Source organism: Rhopalosiphum padi, chromosome 4, assembly GCF_020882245.1.
Source record: "Rhopalosiphum padi isolate XX-2018 chromosome 4, ASM2088224v1, whole genome shotgun sequence".
In the NCBI taxonomy this organism is placed as follows: domain Eukaryota; kingdom Metazoa; phylum Arthropoda; class Insecta; order Hemiptera; family Aphididae; genus Rhopalosiphum; species Rhopalosiphum padi.
In genome coordinates, this window is record NC_083600.1 from 51,094,018 (window position 1) to 51,111,867 (window position 17,850).

Below are 17,850 nucleotides of genomic sequence, written 5' to 3' on the forward strand. Positions count from 1 at the left end.
CGAACAATGGCCTTATCTATTACGTAGACGAAAGACAATATTATTATTTATTGTGTATGTATGTAATAATATGCATTTCATCGTATTTAATCTCTGCATAATAATTATAATGCGATCTTGGACATTCTAAATAATGTACCTAATTATAATGTGATTCTTAGTATTTTATGCGAACTGATCATTCTCGTTATACGACAAATTATTGTATTTAATTGTTGTCCCGTAGTGAGTCGGGTTTAAAAACCAGCCATTGATTTATATCGATGATGTAATACAATATTCATCATAATATTATGAATGTTTATTTTTTGTCGATGCATGGGTTTTGCTTCTTAAGTGTATCATAATATTATACCAGTAAATAAAACATACGAGTATAACCATAATATTACTATACATATTAGTATATTAAAGTACATTACATATATGTATATACATCACCATTACACCTCTCTCAATGCTGTCCACAAAAACTTGGAGGGGAGGGATTAGTTCGCTTCCTGCGGCGGAACGATTTATTTATTACAATGTTTCACGAAGCGTGATCAATCCTATTGTATCATTTAATTATGCATTTATTCGTAATCCAATTTTTGAAATGTCTTAAGTATATTATATACTTATTAAAATCATATTTATAAATGTATATAACTTGCTAATGGAATATTTAAATAGTGTGACGGTATAATACACTAGTTCAAACTTTTTTTTTTATTTGAGAACCTCCCTTTTTTATTGTGAATCGTTGAGCAGATCATGCATTATTAAATGTTCATGAAATTAAATTATGTTCTAAGAATAATAAGTTCAATATATATTTTATTGATAAATACAATTTAAAAATGTTATGTTAATAAGTAATATTTAGTGAAAAACTTTTAGAAATTAGGATAGATTTCACAAATTTTAAAATACCTATCTTATATAAACCCACAGTTCTTATAATATATTCAATATTAAATTAAAGTTTTACAAAACAATATAAAAGTGTATCTCAAAATTAAAAACAATAGAGTACTATAAGTTAACTTATAAATTACCTAGCTTGTATTATTTATAATGGATTAAAAATTCCATTAAATTTCTATTTTCAATAAATTATTATAAATAAAAATACTACACTCATATATATTACGGTAAAAGTAAATAATTCAGGCTATGTTTAAAATGTCCATCAATTATCATATTCGGATAAAACTGAATCTATTTTTTTATTTTGGTTATTACATTGCCCGGACAATGTAATTAAATAGTCGGGCATTGTATACAGCGTTCAATTGTTTGTGGACAATGTACGTTTTTAGTATTTTTTACAGAGGTCCACGTCTAAATAAGTAACTTTTTTTTAAATACGTGCCTGGATGTAAAACGATAACGATTATGGATTACATTTACTAACGTCGATACTCAAGTAATGGCAGTATCGAAATGTCGGTACAGCGTTTGATTAGGCCTTTGCCTGAGTATATAATAAAGAATTTCAGATTAGTTAATATTACAGGATTCGTCGGATTAGCTGTATGATGTTAATACATTTAGTTATTTTTAATTTTGTTAAAATAATAACTATTTTTTTATAATAATAAGAATATATAATTATTTAAAATATGTGATTTTAATAATTTTTTGAGTGAAAAAAATCAAGTAGAGCAAGTATGTTTAAATATAACAAAATATTGCATTACCTATGTCTTACAGTTAAAAAGTGGAGCGAAGTTAAAACTAAATTACTACAAATTATTGAAGCGATATAATGTTATTATAATGACTGTTAGTAATTTTGAAAAATTATTTGTACCAGTAACTGAAGTAAATAATATTATTAAATATAAATTATAACTTACATACAAAAATAAATTCATGATACAAATTCGCATTTAGCCACAGAGGTAGAAACCGAATGTAACTGAACGCAAAATATAAAATTATCACAATTATTAATATTATTAATATTATATTATTTATATTATTATTATTTATTATTAATTATGTTTAACGATAATCTATGTGAATTATTTAAAAAAAAAATTAAAGATTGTGAAAAAAAAAATTATTAATTTATGATAACTTCTTCAGAAACGAAGTATCGTTATCAGGAGTGATCCTCGGTCCATTTTAGGAATCAATGTCGGTTAATTTTAACAATGAGTTTTATTTTTATGTATTAATTGTATAAAACTAAAACTTGATTTTTCTGTAAAAAAATAATTATCATTAATTCGGTGATATTGAAGGTGAACTTCAACTCCTTACTATTAGAAACCATTTTTAAATATATAAAGTTGTTTGTCTAAATTTAAGCAGAACCAAAAAAAACTGATATCATGAGAAGTTGCTGAACATCTTTTAAATTTTGAAGGTCAAGGATATTACGGGTGTAACTGTAAACAACAATATACACTATATGAATGAAAATTTAGAGCTACAAAAAGTTATGCAAAAAATATATTATATATTCTAAATATCATGATAGCGTAAAGAGCAAAAAAAAGAAAATGTATATATAAAAAGGTAAAAGTTTTTATCTATTTATTATTTCATTAAATACTATAAATAATGATAGTTGAATTAAAATTTAAATATATATATCAATTTTTTTAATATTAATAGCATATAAATAAATTATTTTGAATTATTAATTGAAAACAAAAACTGTTTTATATCTTTTTCATTATCATTTTTCACTGCGTTTAGTCATTCTAAATAATGTCTAAATAATGTAGTTAAATTCTTAGACTGTAACATTATACATCACATAGCTAAATAGCTTATAAATAAATTGATTTTGAGTGTAATTTTTTCTTCGTAGATTCACTGTAGTTGTGAATTAGTGAATTAATTGATAAACACAAATATTTTACTGTAAACTATTAATGTTGTAGATGTATTATATACATTATATAAAAAAAAAAATTCCACATAGATGTGCTCTTGGAATGGCACATTTTATATTTTAATGCATTGATCAATGATATAGTTAAATTGTACTTGTATTAGTTATAATGATGAGTAATATGGATTATTGTCGGAAGTGAAAAATTAAGAAAGCAATGTCAAACTACGATTTATATTGGCCATTTTGATAAAACAACATAACGCTGCCTTGTGAATTAATGATTGTATTCAATTTTCCAGACCAAAAACGATTGTAAATATAATATATATAATATATTATGTAGTAACGTCATAAGTTGGTATGCAGAAGGTTATTTATAAATTAAAACGATACACTGTAATAATAATACAATTTATACCTAAAACTAATTGACGAAAGTATAAAACAACTGTAGTTGAATGGATATTCATACCAATTATGAACCGGTAAACATTGAGTTACCCCAACTTCACCATGAACTTCTCCAGGGTTCTTCAAAACTAAATAATACGTAATGATGGTATAAAAACACAATAATATTGTATTTTTGGATTAGATGTAGAAGTCCATACTGATGAGTACTGTATTTTATTGAATTTTTTGTTAGATACACCATTATTTTTTGGGAGTCCGGAGTAGGTACCACTAAGTTTTTGTTTTTAAATAATTATAATCGAAAAATAAAAAATAATTTTAAAATTGTAAGTAAAATAAAATGTACAGAATATCTACAGCTTATTTGTATATTATGTTAGTTTTGTACAGTGTATACCTGCCTAAATGATTTTACAGTTTTATAGACTTAATAAATTATTCTTATAAGGGCCAAAGGATACAAGCCAAATTAAAAACTTGGACTAAGAATAAAGTAATTTATATTGCAGCATAAATATTCATTTTTTTAAGGAAGTGCATGAGGAGTTTAATAGAGTTGAATCTTGCTAAGCCCTATCTACACTAATGAATGCTTATGGATCTGGGTTTTTAATTGTTTAGTTGACCAAATAAAATATAGTTAGATCACTACTGCAGTCCACTCGATTACGTGGTTATTGAAAATATCAAAGATGTAGTAGCCGTAATCATAAAACCATATACTTATAAAACTATGTCAGTATATTTACTGGGTGTAGGACTGTAGGAGTCATGCGACATGCACTATTATAATATTATATCTTTATGAACAATATTGTACACTTATCATAATACACTCGCAATTATACTGTAATAATATAATTATGTAGACCTTATTGCTTTTGATTATATTAAAATATAGAGTTGGACATTTAATAATCTCTATAATTTGAATTTTTCACTGATTATGATAGTTTTTATGTACTCGTCCAAACAGTTGTGTCAACTCCACTCTTCTCTGGAGGCTGTAGTACGCAGTGTACACTATATTCAGTTGGAATCAAGCGAATCCTTTGAGGACTCTCCAGTCACAATTTTATTATTCACTTAGAAGTGGAAAGGAATGTTTGCCGCCAAGCTTCATATAGGTTACTCTTACTCCTGATACAGGTCATGAATTATTGTTTTCAGCAGCTAGGGCATCGGCACCTTCGTCGTTTTCTGGTTCTATTGGCTTTATTGTACCCGTATTTTTGAGGTTTAGCGAAGAAGCTTTTGTTTGAGCTAGTGGTCGTAGTTTTGTTTATCTCCAAATATGTTGATGTTTCCACTTGCCGGTGGTGTAAATGTGCTGCGGTTGTGTGTCAGGGAAGAATTTATTTGTTTCTGACTCTAAATGGATGTACTTAAATGTCTAACATAAACATTTAAAAATACTATTTATATTTTCTAATTAAAACAGGAAACAAATTCAATATACAATAATAATTATAAAAAAATCAACGTATTTCAAGAATTAAGATTCAAATCTTAAGCTTGGAGTTGCTCGACATCCTTTAAATTTGTAATGTAAAATTCTTCTTTTTATCTTCTGTCCTTACAGATGCAATAATTCATCTCGCTTACAGACATTTTCATTGTCTTAAAAAACATTTTTATTAGTTAAAAAACGTGTAGTTTTTTCCTTACGACACTGATTAGTGATTATGATCAAAAAAGTGACACTCAAACAATTACAATTTCGTGAAAAAACGATGTACATTTTACAACATACTATTGTCAACAGTCATAAATTAATAAAGCAAATAAACTACGTAATAAACCTACAGTACGACCAGGGAAACCATATCCTGCGATAATCAAGGTGATCAACACACTAAAGAGTTCACGTAGATCTCTGTAAAACACGTACACCGTAAATGGCCGCATTTGCTGATAGAAGGTCGAAGAAAAATACAAAAACATGTAGATAAGAACTAATTAATATTTTCTGTGATAAAAAAAAAAAAACAGTACTAATTTCAAAGGTATCAAATTACTCAACATAATTTTAAGTATAAATTGGTTTACATTTATTTATAAAAGATTTTTATTTCAAGTTTTATTTTATAATTAGAGATTTATTTTAATTTTTTACAAGTTTCTAATAATTTTTTAAATTATATTTTTGAAATTTGTTAGATTATATTAATTTAATCAATTTAAATAGTTTTAAATTTTAAATTTTAACGTTTTGCGCATTACGGTTATTACGAAAGATTTTCAAGTCTCCGAGTGCTCATATTATTATACGTAAAATTCAGTTTTTTAAGATACATAAATGCATTTTAAAATACAAAAAAATACACAATATAAAAAAAAAAATAGTTTTATAGAAATATGAATAAATATAGAAAAGTAACTGCTATGGTAATAGATGTCGAGTGTATTTCGTCATTGAGTAAATCACTCTAATAATATATGTGTTAAATTTGAAAAAAAAGCCGAAATATTTTAATAATTGTAAAGTATATATACAGGTTATTTGTTTTTGATTTGCACCAAAAATACAAAGTCGATTTCGTTAAAAATTGATTTTGCAAAAAAATAAATGGGAAATATGTATTTTTAGAATTTAAAATATAATACAATTTACAATACTCATAAAAAACTAAAGATTAAATATGAATATAACAATCTTAGATTTTCATTAATTAATTGATTTGTTGTCCATCATTATTAGAGTATGTTAGAGTACAAATATAAATAATGTATTGGTATAAATTCTGTAAGTAATAGTACTTATATTAGTACTTATATTTTACGAAATATGTAACTTATTCAGATTCGTTTAGATGCTAATTAATGTATTATGCACGTAACAAATTATTACCGACTACTAACTAGTATAATGATTATATATTTTTTTATGTATATTCAGGATCAATTTTAAAATTTTTATCAAAATCGATACCTATTTTTACAAAAAATTACATAACTTTAATTATTAATGCACAGTACCTAAGAAAATAAATATATTATGTATAACCTTCTGCTATTAATATAATTATTTGTCGGTTCTTATGTGTTTACTTATTTATCTTATTTTAACGTGTGAATAGTTTAGCCAATAATATAATAGGTATTATCCAAATGCTATATTGGGACTTGTAATAGAGTTATTCTAAATCTAAATTATTCGCCATTATTCCATCGAATTATAATTTATATTATTTATGTATATGTAAATATAAGGTATTGTATTTGAATACTCTTCTATAGCCTATGCCAGGCGTGCCCAACCTTTTTCAACTTACGGGCCACATTCCAAATTTATATTTATACTGCGGGCCATGTATACTTCACGCTTTTATTTTGTTCATCTTGATAAAATATACAATAGATAATATTATAATATTATCTTTGTTCAATGATAATTGATAATTAAAAAATTGTAAGATATTTTTTAATTTTAAAAGCTTATTAAAAATTTGAAATAACATTTTCATTTTTATTTATACCTAAAAAAATTTATAATTTTTATTATAAATAGTTACGGGCCGGTTAGAATACTTTTACGGACCGGATAGTGATCTTAACTTTTGAATATTTATCTACTCATTAATATATGGTTTATTCAATTCAACCATTTTGATACATGTAGTCAGGTATAAAATTACGTCTGACTGACTAATTAATGATGTAATTGTAAAATATTAAAAATATTTAAACCTTATTTAGTTTCCTATTTATTAATTAAATATAAATTAAAATAAATTTTTAGAAATGTTTAGTGCAATAGTGCATATATATATTTCAATTTTACTATTTATTTATTTATTGTTCCTACCTATTGCAATTTCACTTTTTAGTAATTGAGTTCAAGTTTAATAATTAAGTGATTGCATAATGTATTGAAAGATTTATTTTAGGGAAAAGACTTAGAATCAATTTAAACTAGAATGGTTTTTAAAAACGTAGACTATTTTATTACAGTTAATACATTTTTCCGTTATCACGATAAATTGCTGCAAAATAAATTTATATGAATTATTTCACAATGAGCATACAACTTTTCTTAAAATTCTATGTATTTTACCACTTTTATTTGTAGTGTTAATGGTACATAGTTAATAGTTAAATACAAATTTGTACACAGCAATAGCTGCAAGTAATTGTATCAGTTTATAAATTATTATATTACGTTTATTTCAAGTCTTAAGTTTTCATATTTTCAATATATAATTATATATAAGTATCAGACGCGAACGCAGGGGGCGTTTAATCACAAAACAAAAATAAATTACCTGATCTACAATTTAATAGTATGATATTTATGAACATTTTTTTAACCCCCCCCCCCCCAACGAAATTTTTTCCTGTGTTCGCGTTTGATAAGTAGTATTAATATACTCTTATTTTTATAATATTTTTATACATATAAGATATAATATTATATTACAATTTTTCTTGTAAAAACTAATTATAAAGTTTGAATATTTAATAGTTCATAATATATTTATGATTAAATATAGAGACATTAAAGCATAAGTTATTAGACACTAAAATTAGTCAAACACTATTATGCTTCAGATTCCATAAAATTATGTTGTAATTTCATTTTACTTTTTCAAGAAACACATTATTACGTCGGTTCAATTAATGTTTTCTTTAAAAATATAGTTTTTTTTTTTAATAATTTTTTTTTTTTTTATACTAAAATCGTTTGTAAATAACCTTAGCTTAATTTAATTGGAATGACTAAACTTTACTTATAGTATTATTTTAATAATTGATAAGCTGTGATAGGTAATTGATATGATAAAAAAAAAACAAACATTGAGACCTAAAAACTCAACAAATAAAAAAACCTTACGAAAAATAATTAAAACTATCATGAATTTAAATAATACACCTATATTAATTTACCAACATCTATTTACTTTTAATAAACTAACACGAAGTTAACCATTGCATTGGCATATGCATATTTATAATAACCACAGAAAGTATTGATATATATCAGGGGTGGCCAGCTTTAATAGACTTGCGATCGACATCCGAGATTTTCTAGGTAGTCGCGATCGACCAAAAAAAAAAAGTTGTCAATAAAAAAAAAATATGTATATTATATATGTACATGCGTGTTACACTTCTTTTATTCGATATCTGTGTATAATCTCATTTTTCATATTTATTGCATTTTCTAAGTAAAAATTTTATATTCGTTGATATAAAGATATACAAATTTACAGAAAAAATTCAAAATTCAAGAAAATACGAAAGGGAGTCGCGATCGACTCAAATTCATCTCGCGATCGAATGGTTGGCCACCCCTGATATATATAGTGGTTACTTTCAATTTTTATACTGTCTGAATAATTAAAAAGATTGAGTGACAAATCAAATTTATTAATATACCTAGTCGTAAAGTCGTATCATTATTTTATTCTACGTAAGTCGTAAAGTCTTATATACTTGTTAAGGGTACTAGTACCTAGGTTAACCTTTGTTTATTATTATACTCGTAGTTTTAGGTACTGAATAATATAATTTAAACGATAAAAAATGTCAGAGGTCTCCGTAAAATTTGTCAGATATTTAATAACTGTACAATATTTTAGAAAATAAAAATATAAATATTATAGGTTCTTAAATTTAAAATATAATAAGAATTTTAATTACATATGTATATTAAATAGGTTATGCATTAAAATAAACATATATAAAAAACAATTTAATTGAATTGATATAATGGTAACTGTTTATATCGATAAACTATTTACATAACTATGAAATGACATTGTCTTATTGATGAAAACTAATAAAAATAATAAATAACAAAATTTGGAAATATAGACAAATACTAAAACGTATTAGCACTATTTTATACATTTATGTACATAATACATATAGGTGAGAATATTATACAAAATCTCTGTAAAACATTTCAAAGATATTTAAATTTCGTTAAGTAATAACGTACTTAACTACGAACCAATCATTATATGCTATTTTTCCATGTTTTAATATATGGAGACTCATTTGTTGGACACATAAATCGATCAAATTCTTTAGACCAGTCTGTTGATTTAAGGCCAACTGGTTCCATCATATTGTTCCATAATGCGTTTGCAGCTGAAATACAAAAATGTTAAAATATAATTCATCATTGTTTCATCTTAGCATTTTCATACCACGATTTAATGTAAATTTTACAATAAAACAAATATATTTTTTTTATTTAAGGATTTATAATCGTAAATTATAACCAAAACATCTCAAATTTTGAATTGTTATGGTGATTAAAAGAGAACTTAAATGTTTTAAATATATATAATTTATTTTATTAGAAGGACACCATTAGTTTTATGTAACACGTATCAACATAATTTCAATAATACCACTATTTAAACAATAATAATTATTATATAATATACGATATTATAATGTAATGACAGAAATAATAACGAATTGTACTATAAAATAAAATATTTAATTAATATAATAGTATGATTTACTAAAATATTATACACATTATATATATACAAATGCAAATTTGTGGTAGTATAATATTTACTGTATTTAGGTAAAAAGCACCGAGAAACTTGCACTGTTCTATAGTAGATTATAAGTTTACCTTGCCATTGAATTAGTTACTGTGATGCACATGTTAAATTAAAACTTCAAGTAAGAAATCTTTGTTTATAAAAAAAATATTCTAAAAATATTAGACATGTCGATAAGCATCTATTTGTATAGAAAGTTTTATGATAAGTAATTCTCAGAATTCTCTTTAATCAGTATATATCTGTTGAATTAACTATTTACTAACAACATTGCATATAATTTATTAGTTAGCACTGATGAATTGTAGAATTATATTAATTATTGATTGTGTAGTATAATTCACTAAAAATTAGTTTAATATTTTCAAAATTTTCTTATAGGAAATAATATTTAGGGAAACTAATTTGCTTAATTTAATATCCAATTTCGTCTACATTTTAATTACAAACTTTTACAAAAATAATTATGCTTATGTTTGCATAAACATTTTTAATTGCTATAAGAATAACTTGTGGGAAATATTATACTAAATTGTCAATGTTTACGTATTAAAATTAAAATTGTATGAGTTTTTAAATATATATATATATATATATATATATATATATATAATGTTTAGCGTTTCAGAAAGTAAGGTTGTATAAAATCATTTTCTAGAAAGGAAAGATTATTTTCAAACTCTTCAACAATAATCGAAAAATGATTTGGACATATACTTGATTTTTTGAACATATATAAACTTCGTACTTTTAAAAAAAATTGTGACTATTTTCGAATTTTTAATTAAATTGCTAATTTCTATTTATCTATTTTTACATAAAAACAATTTTTTATTATGATTTATAGGGACTATTATATATTTATATGACTTAAACTTATAAACAATTTAAATGTCGAATATTTCAAATGTCTATAAAAAATAAATTTTATATAAATAATAATTATATTGAAAACTGGTGTAGCATATATATTTCCTTATTTATAGTTGTTTGTTTTTACCGATTATTTTGAAAAGTACTAGGAATTGTTTAATCACCAAAATACAAATTAGCTACAATTTTCTTACTACAAACTATGAATTTTCATTTTTTAATCAATACCAAGCATTAAGTTATGAGTATTAAATTAAAATCTTTAAATTATTCTCACCTCGGGCATAACCTTTCTGACTAAAATGAAAACAATCGCTGGACAGATACGTTATATCTGTAGTATTAAGCCGATTTAATGGGAAAACCAAATGTTCCGTAAACGGTTGGAGAACAACTGTAAAATCATCTTTATTCCTTAGTTCTTCATTTTCCACCTAAAAATAAGTATTTTTATGTAATTAATTTATATATATATGACAGTAAAAGAACATAATTAGAAAAGTTTGTATTTAGGAATGTCTTAAAATTATACGTGAAAATATTACTAAAAACACATTTTTACTAGAATTTTCATTTTTTTTTTTTGAATAAATGACTTTTAAATAAGATAAAGATTTTTCATTGATATTTTTTGTACGAAAATACATCTTTTAAATTCATAATTACTACGAGTAAGCACTCTTTCGTTACCGGATACGATATCCTAGTATCTGAAAGGTTAATACCACATGCTAAAAAATAAAAACTGTAACATTAAATAATACCTATATTATAATGTAGGTATAATTAAAACGTTTTATTCAATTTATAAATATAATAATTATTTTTCAATAATTAGTCAGTAAAATATCATCTTTAATACTTTTTCTGGGTGTGTTTATGTACAATACTGTGTCACTTAGGTACCTAAGGAGTGGAGCCCTTAGGCGTGAGATTACAGAACTCATGAAATGGGAAATTTTTAGGTGATTGACATAATCTATGTGATTATCAGGGCTATAATGGTAGATAATTAATTTTAATACAAAAAAAACGTAATATATAGATTTATAGGTACTATACTGCTGTATATAAATATGTAAAGTGAAATAAACTTTTTCATAATATAGAATGATTAGAATGACATTTAGAAATAATATAAATATTTTTTTAATTTAAATAATATAATAATACATTAGTAGGTATTTAATTTTGAAGCAACAAGTATTATCACAGAATTCACTGAAAACTGCTTTCATTGACGGTTGATATAATCTTGAAAATGTAATCCATGAGTTAGAATGACTCGATATCTTTAGGAAATTATATAATGAATGACTCGAAAGACCAGTTTAGCCAAAACATAAAGATTTAGTTTTAATTGTGATTTTATAAATTATATATTTTTAAATGAACCATAATAAAAAAAAAGAAAATATTTATATTTTTCAATTATTTAATATACACATTTAGATTATAAAATGCATAAGCTGACGCTTCAGTTTTAAAATATTCAAACCATAAATTACATTGATATTGTTATGTGGCCGTCAGCTGACTTCAAATGAAAAAACACATTTAAGATTCATGCACGTTACTATATTAAAATATTCTTACTATTTTTTTCTCGACTTCTTGAAACTGTTTCATTACTTTTATATAATCTGACAATTTATGTTTGTACTGTGTGGAATACAAACATGGACACTCTAGGATGTGAGTGAAGAAACAAATGCTTGGCAAATTTGTGAAATTAAGTAGAATTTCCAAATCTATAAAATATATTAACAATATTTAGATAATTATTTGTTTCATATTACATTATATATTTTTTTAAGAATATAGTTATACTAGAGTTACGAATATAGTCAATCTACCCAATATTTAATACATAAGTTGCTATAGGTAGTTTATTAAAAATATTTTTTTTACAATATTATTGTTCCTTTAATTTGGTATAGTATTTGGCATCGATAATAAAATAATTACTAATGACAGTTGAATGTTCATAGGTAAGTAAGTACCAATTCATAAAAATTATTATTATAAATAATAACTAATTATCATTACATATTAATATACATACTTAGAAATTCACTAGTAAAAATAACATTTAACAAGAAGTATGCTAATAAAGTAATAAATATATTTAAAACACTATTTACTTCAGGACTATTAAATTATAATTATTATAATTAAAATAAAATTGTATTTTATCAACGGAAATCATATAGATATTAAAATTTTACGAATGGACGATATTGAAATTTTGATAGTTCCATGTTTTAAATTGATCAAAATTATTTCCAGGAATTTTTCGTCAAAATACTTTTAAAATGAATACCAAACGTCAATATTAATATATTAATCGTTAGAAGGATTCTAATGTGAAAATAATTTGCTAATGTCTGATAAATGATGGATTTTTGATTTAAACAAAATATTTTAATTGAACTGTCATAACTTAATAATATAATGTTAAATGCTTATATTTATTTTTAAATGCTATTATTTGTTTGGAATTGTATAGGTATGTGTGGTCGATATATTTTTATAATAGTAATTGTTTTACACCACTAGAGTGCAGACCATAGTAGAAACAAGAAAGTTAAAATCTCAATCATTTAGTCACCAAATTTAGATATAAGCCTCCTTCGAAGTTTCATTTTATAAAATAGATGGAATATTATATTAAAAATACTAATACAATTTTCTATAGAAATTAGTCAACATTTTATTTCTTACATTTTTCGAGGTTGCCTGTCTACGTATCCAAAAATGTTGTATAGAATTTAAACATTTTTAATTTGTCCGGAATTATCTTTGAGGCAGTAAATATGCTTCGATTTTAAATTTTGAGGATGGTTTATGTTAGAAAATTTGATATATTTCTTAGTTTGGAGAGTCAACAAGAGTTTGTTTTGTTATAATTCGATAACTCGTGAAACTTGAATTTTTCACCAAATGTTTATATTAGTATTTTCTATTTATAATATAATTTTTTACCTAAATATTTTAACTTTTTTTAAGCTGTTTATAGACATTTTAAATTAAAAAAAAATTAATAGAGGGTTGCTCATGAGTTGTTCAAGTTAAAACCAAAAAATAAAAATAATAAATTTATAATTACAATTAATTATTAAAAACACTTCAAATTTAATCAAAATGATATATTTTGACGATAATAATTATTTTGTTTTAACTCAAAAATATTGTTTTTAGTGAAATAAAACTCTTACGTATATTATGAATTTTAGTATATACTCGTACAATGAAATTTTTATGATGATTTGATTAATGTTATGCTATTATCTATTTTTACATGAACTTATTCAAACTGTTTTACAGTAAGGTATTATTGTCTCAAAAGTCATTAATAGTATTATAATATTACGGGATAGATATATAATAATAATAATAATAATAATAATGATAAATGCAATGTTTAAAAAAAATTAAATCAACCTACCGTAATCATGATGGTAAAAAATTACTTTATTTAGTAATATCAAAAAATATTAAATATACTTAGTGATAGATATCTCACTAATCTGATCTCCACTCAGAATTGTTATTCGTATTCAATGACAATATATCATTGAATTCAAATTTAACATATCCATTATAACGATCCGCTTGATACCTACTGTACAGCCGTACAGTGATACCTTTTTGTTCGGACGACTTTTTTTTATATATTTTATTGGATGTCCATTTTATGAAATGTTTTTACTTTTATAAAGTTTGTCATCATCTAGTAGTCTAGTGCATCAAATATTTATCTAATATGAATTCAATAGAATATCTACCCATTTTAATATTTTGTATAATCACAATGGAAATACGTATTGGTAATTTAAGACAATATTTTTTTGATATTTTTATGTGTATAAAGTTCAACTTTAAAAGTTCTATTAAATGTAATATATTTTGTATAAAATAAATGTACAAAATGTTCATATTATGTATTATAATTTTTCTTGAAACACCACCCATAGATGATTCCGTATTTTTTTGTATGTGTTTAGTTTCAGTAAAATTATTTTTTGTTTTAATATTAAATTTCATTTACTTGGACTTAAAATTAAGTTGACTATAGTCCGTGGCAGATTTTCTTTTATGTATAGTAATGCCGTTAGAATATCTTGTCTATGTTTTTCAGCATACACGGAATAATCTTCGTAACATAATTCTAAGCAAAATGTATTAGAACCCATCATCATTGATACTAACTGTTGAAATAAATGGGTGTTACTATAATTTTTGGTAATCAATTATGAAAAAAAATCCTGCTTACCTTCCAGTCTTCAGTTATATTAATCCTTTTATCCATTTTGATTCTTTTCACCAGTTCTCTTGTCATGAATGGTAAATCCCTACTGAGGGCGCCGACTTCAGCTACGTTAAATTGAGAAAAACGCTGTTCAGCCAGTGCATCGCCATACGCATAGCCAATCAATTTAGGATTAAAGACTTTCAAGATATTTGGTAAAGTTAAAAATTCTCTCCATGTACCTTTTCCGCCTAATAATAATTATTACAATAAACTAATTAATATTTTTGTAAAATGAATCAATATTTAACTAAACTATTCTAAATATTATGTTTCGATACTTTATTAAAAATCATACCTGCTGTCCAAGATGTTCCACGATGATCGACGACTAACTGTGGTAAAAAATACGAAAAGCTTCCCGTCCCAACTGTCAAAGAATCTCCGACACTGCCGATTATATCTATGTCACCTGGTCTTAGTTCATGTACAGAAGTTGGTCGAGTTTCAGATCTAGTGCCATTGGTATTACAAAAAAAATTGGATGATTTCAGTACTTTCTCTTGTGTTTTCTGAAAAACGAAACAAACAATGAGGTATGCCTAAATAAATCATCAACGATGTGCTCGTATGGAGACTGAAATTAACTTTTTACAAACCTTTAACATCCGAGATTTGTCTATTTGATGCTGTGAGCTGAACATGTTTTGCAATAAAAGCCTTGTAGGATATAAAATTTTATCTTGAAGTCGTATAACAGATTTCGGTATGCCCGTCAAATTATCATTAGATATCTGATGTACCCATTTCGGTGATTGAATGTTTAGTTTCCAAGTTATTGTGACGGTACAGCACCACAAAAAGCACATGCTAATTGCTATTAAATCTGATTATAACGAATATAAAATTTAACACTTCAATTTTATTTTTATAGAATAATCCAATAATTGTTTTTTCATTTATTATTAAAATCATTAATAATTTTTTTTGTGTGCTTTAATAATGTGTTAATACATTGTCATACACAAAAATTTTCAAATAATAATAATTTGTTGTTAGATAACAAAACGGTTCTTGATAAATAATATATTATTTTTTTTTTTTTTAGATTCTAAGAGGAGTTTTGAATAGAATTTTATATATTTAATAGTACTTTTTAAGACATAAAAAATACGAAAAATTTGAATTCCTATGCAAAATTAGCGAAATCAATTTTTTCAAAAATAATTAACTATCGAGCCTAGTATTAAAAACAAATATGAATAATTTTTTTTATTAGGGTTTAAGAATTTCAAATTTAATTGTTGAAATTAAAAAACGTAAAAACCTTGGAATTTTTAACAAATATGTTTTCTAGACACGATAAAATATATTTTATGAATATTTTGGTTCCTTTTAAGCTATGTATATTCATTTAAAACATTATTTTTTTTTTTTTTAATTTAAGTAATATAAAATAGTTGTCAACATTTCAAATTATTTTACAAACATATTTCCACAGAACCACTTTTTTAATTGTTGCCCTTCGTCTTATAATATTTTACATTTTTTATACAATCATTCGTTCCTGATTACTGTTAATATTCATACAATTATTACTAATTATAAGCTTCTAAATTAGTTTAAAATATAACGAGTTTCAATAATACAACAATATTTACCAATAAAAATTAAAAAATGAATAAATGAATATATTTATGAAATAACATATTACTATAAGACATTATAATTTTTATAATAAAAGAAAATTTTTACTAAGATAGTCATATCAAAATCGAGTATTGATTTGAAAATTAATTTAAAAAAAAAATCATAATACAGTACGAGTTTGTACGAGTGCACTCGAATATATAACAAAATATGTCTTAACCACGCAATGATTATACTATTATAATTTAGTGTTATAACCTATTATACTAGCTTATAACCGTTAAATAAGCGGATTACCTCTGTTGATTTGAAACTTCTCAACCACTACTACTATACTACTATAATAGCTACATTATAATAAACAGTGATCGAAAATATTAGTTTCAAAAAAATGAACCGTTAAAATCGTGTAAAATTCATAAAACGTTTTAGGAAAAAGTAAAAATAATAATCATCGAATAAATAAATAACAGTACTCACCTTTTTTAAAAAATCGTCTCATCGCGTCTATTTCGTTAATTTTGGTCCGCACGTGTGATTCTCGTATTTTCAGACGACAACTACAATATCTTCGACATCGACGTGCTACACACCGACTATCTACACGATAATATAATATGTACTATTTATATATTATACATTGATATAGGAATACTGTGCAAAAACGACGTGATAATATAATATGCATTATATTATAATAATTTATCGTTCGCGCGTGTTCCGTCTAGCGCCGACCACGTTTCTTCCAATAATAATAACAAAACCGTACGCACATACCTCCTAATCATACAATATTGTAGTATTATATTATGTTATACTATAATTTTGCTGTTTCCGTCGCCGCCCCTTTCGTCGTATTCGTCGTAGTATTAGTATACCCGCGGGCACGGCGGCGGTGGCAAGTTCACGGTGGCGGTAGCGTTCGTGTCTGACCTCAGCGACGACGACGAGTATTTATCTTTATTTCCGATGGTCACAACCTGTGCGCGCGTCCTTTGCTCGCCGCGCTGCCGGAACTGGCGGGCGGGCAGGCGGTGTACACCGACACATAAACATTATGCATTATGCGTATGTATGTATAATAATATATATATATATAATATACTTCTATCTGGACGCGTGTAGCTATGTTTTGCGTACACGGGGCTAAACGCGACTGATCGCCGGTCGGTAAGAGACGCGTCGAATTAGTAAAAACGAATTTTCGAAAAAAAGTCCGAAAAATATATATGTGTGTGACGTAACAATATTAAAATAATGTCCCACTGTACCTTTATTATATCGTTAAAACATGATCG

General features: G+C 24.7%; 1 protein-coding gene across 1 annotated transcript; it reads right to left on the reverse strand.

Annotated features, from left to right (window-relative positions):
* Positions 1 to 8,779: 8,779 nt before the first annotated feature.
* Positions 8,780 to 17,464, reverse strand: LOC132930591 (phospholipase B1, membrane-associated-like). Its single transcript, XM_060996533.1, has 9 exons — positions 17,330 to 17,464; positions 17,033 to 17,152; positions 15,562 to 15,788; positions 15,261 to 15,474; positions 14,927 to 15,153; positions 14,702 to 14,861; positions 12,247 to 12,401; positions 10,928 to 11,084; positions 8,780 to 9,346 (listed from the first exon to the last, which is right to left on the reverse strand). The coding sequence occupies exons 2-9, from the start codon at positions 17,052 to 17,054 to the stop codon at positions 9,213 to 9,215; spliced, it is 1,296 nt and encodes a 431-aa protein (XP_060852516.1). The 5' UTR covers positions 17,055 to 17,152; positions 17,330 to 17,464; the 3' UTR covers positions 8,780 to 9,212.
* Between the last annotated feature and the right edge of the window lie 386 nt (positions 17,465 to 17,850).

Bases quoted from the DNA above. Each gene is read 5' to 3' on its own strand.
- LOC132930591 (XM_060996533.1), bottom strand. From the start codon at position 17,054: ATGAGACGATTTTTTAAAAAAG. The intron at 15,154-15,260 runs GTATGATTTTTA...AATTATTATTAG, and splicing joins TGGAACATCTTGGACAGCAG to GCGGAAAAGGTACATGGAGA. The intron at 12,402-14,701 runs GTAAATGAAATT...TATATTTTATAG, and splicing joins CAACTTAATTTTAAGTCCAA to ATTTGGAAATTCTACTTAAT.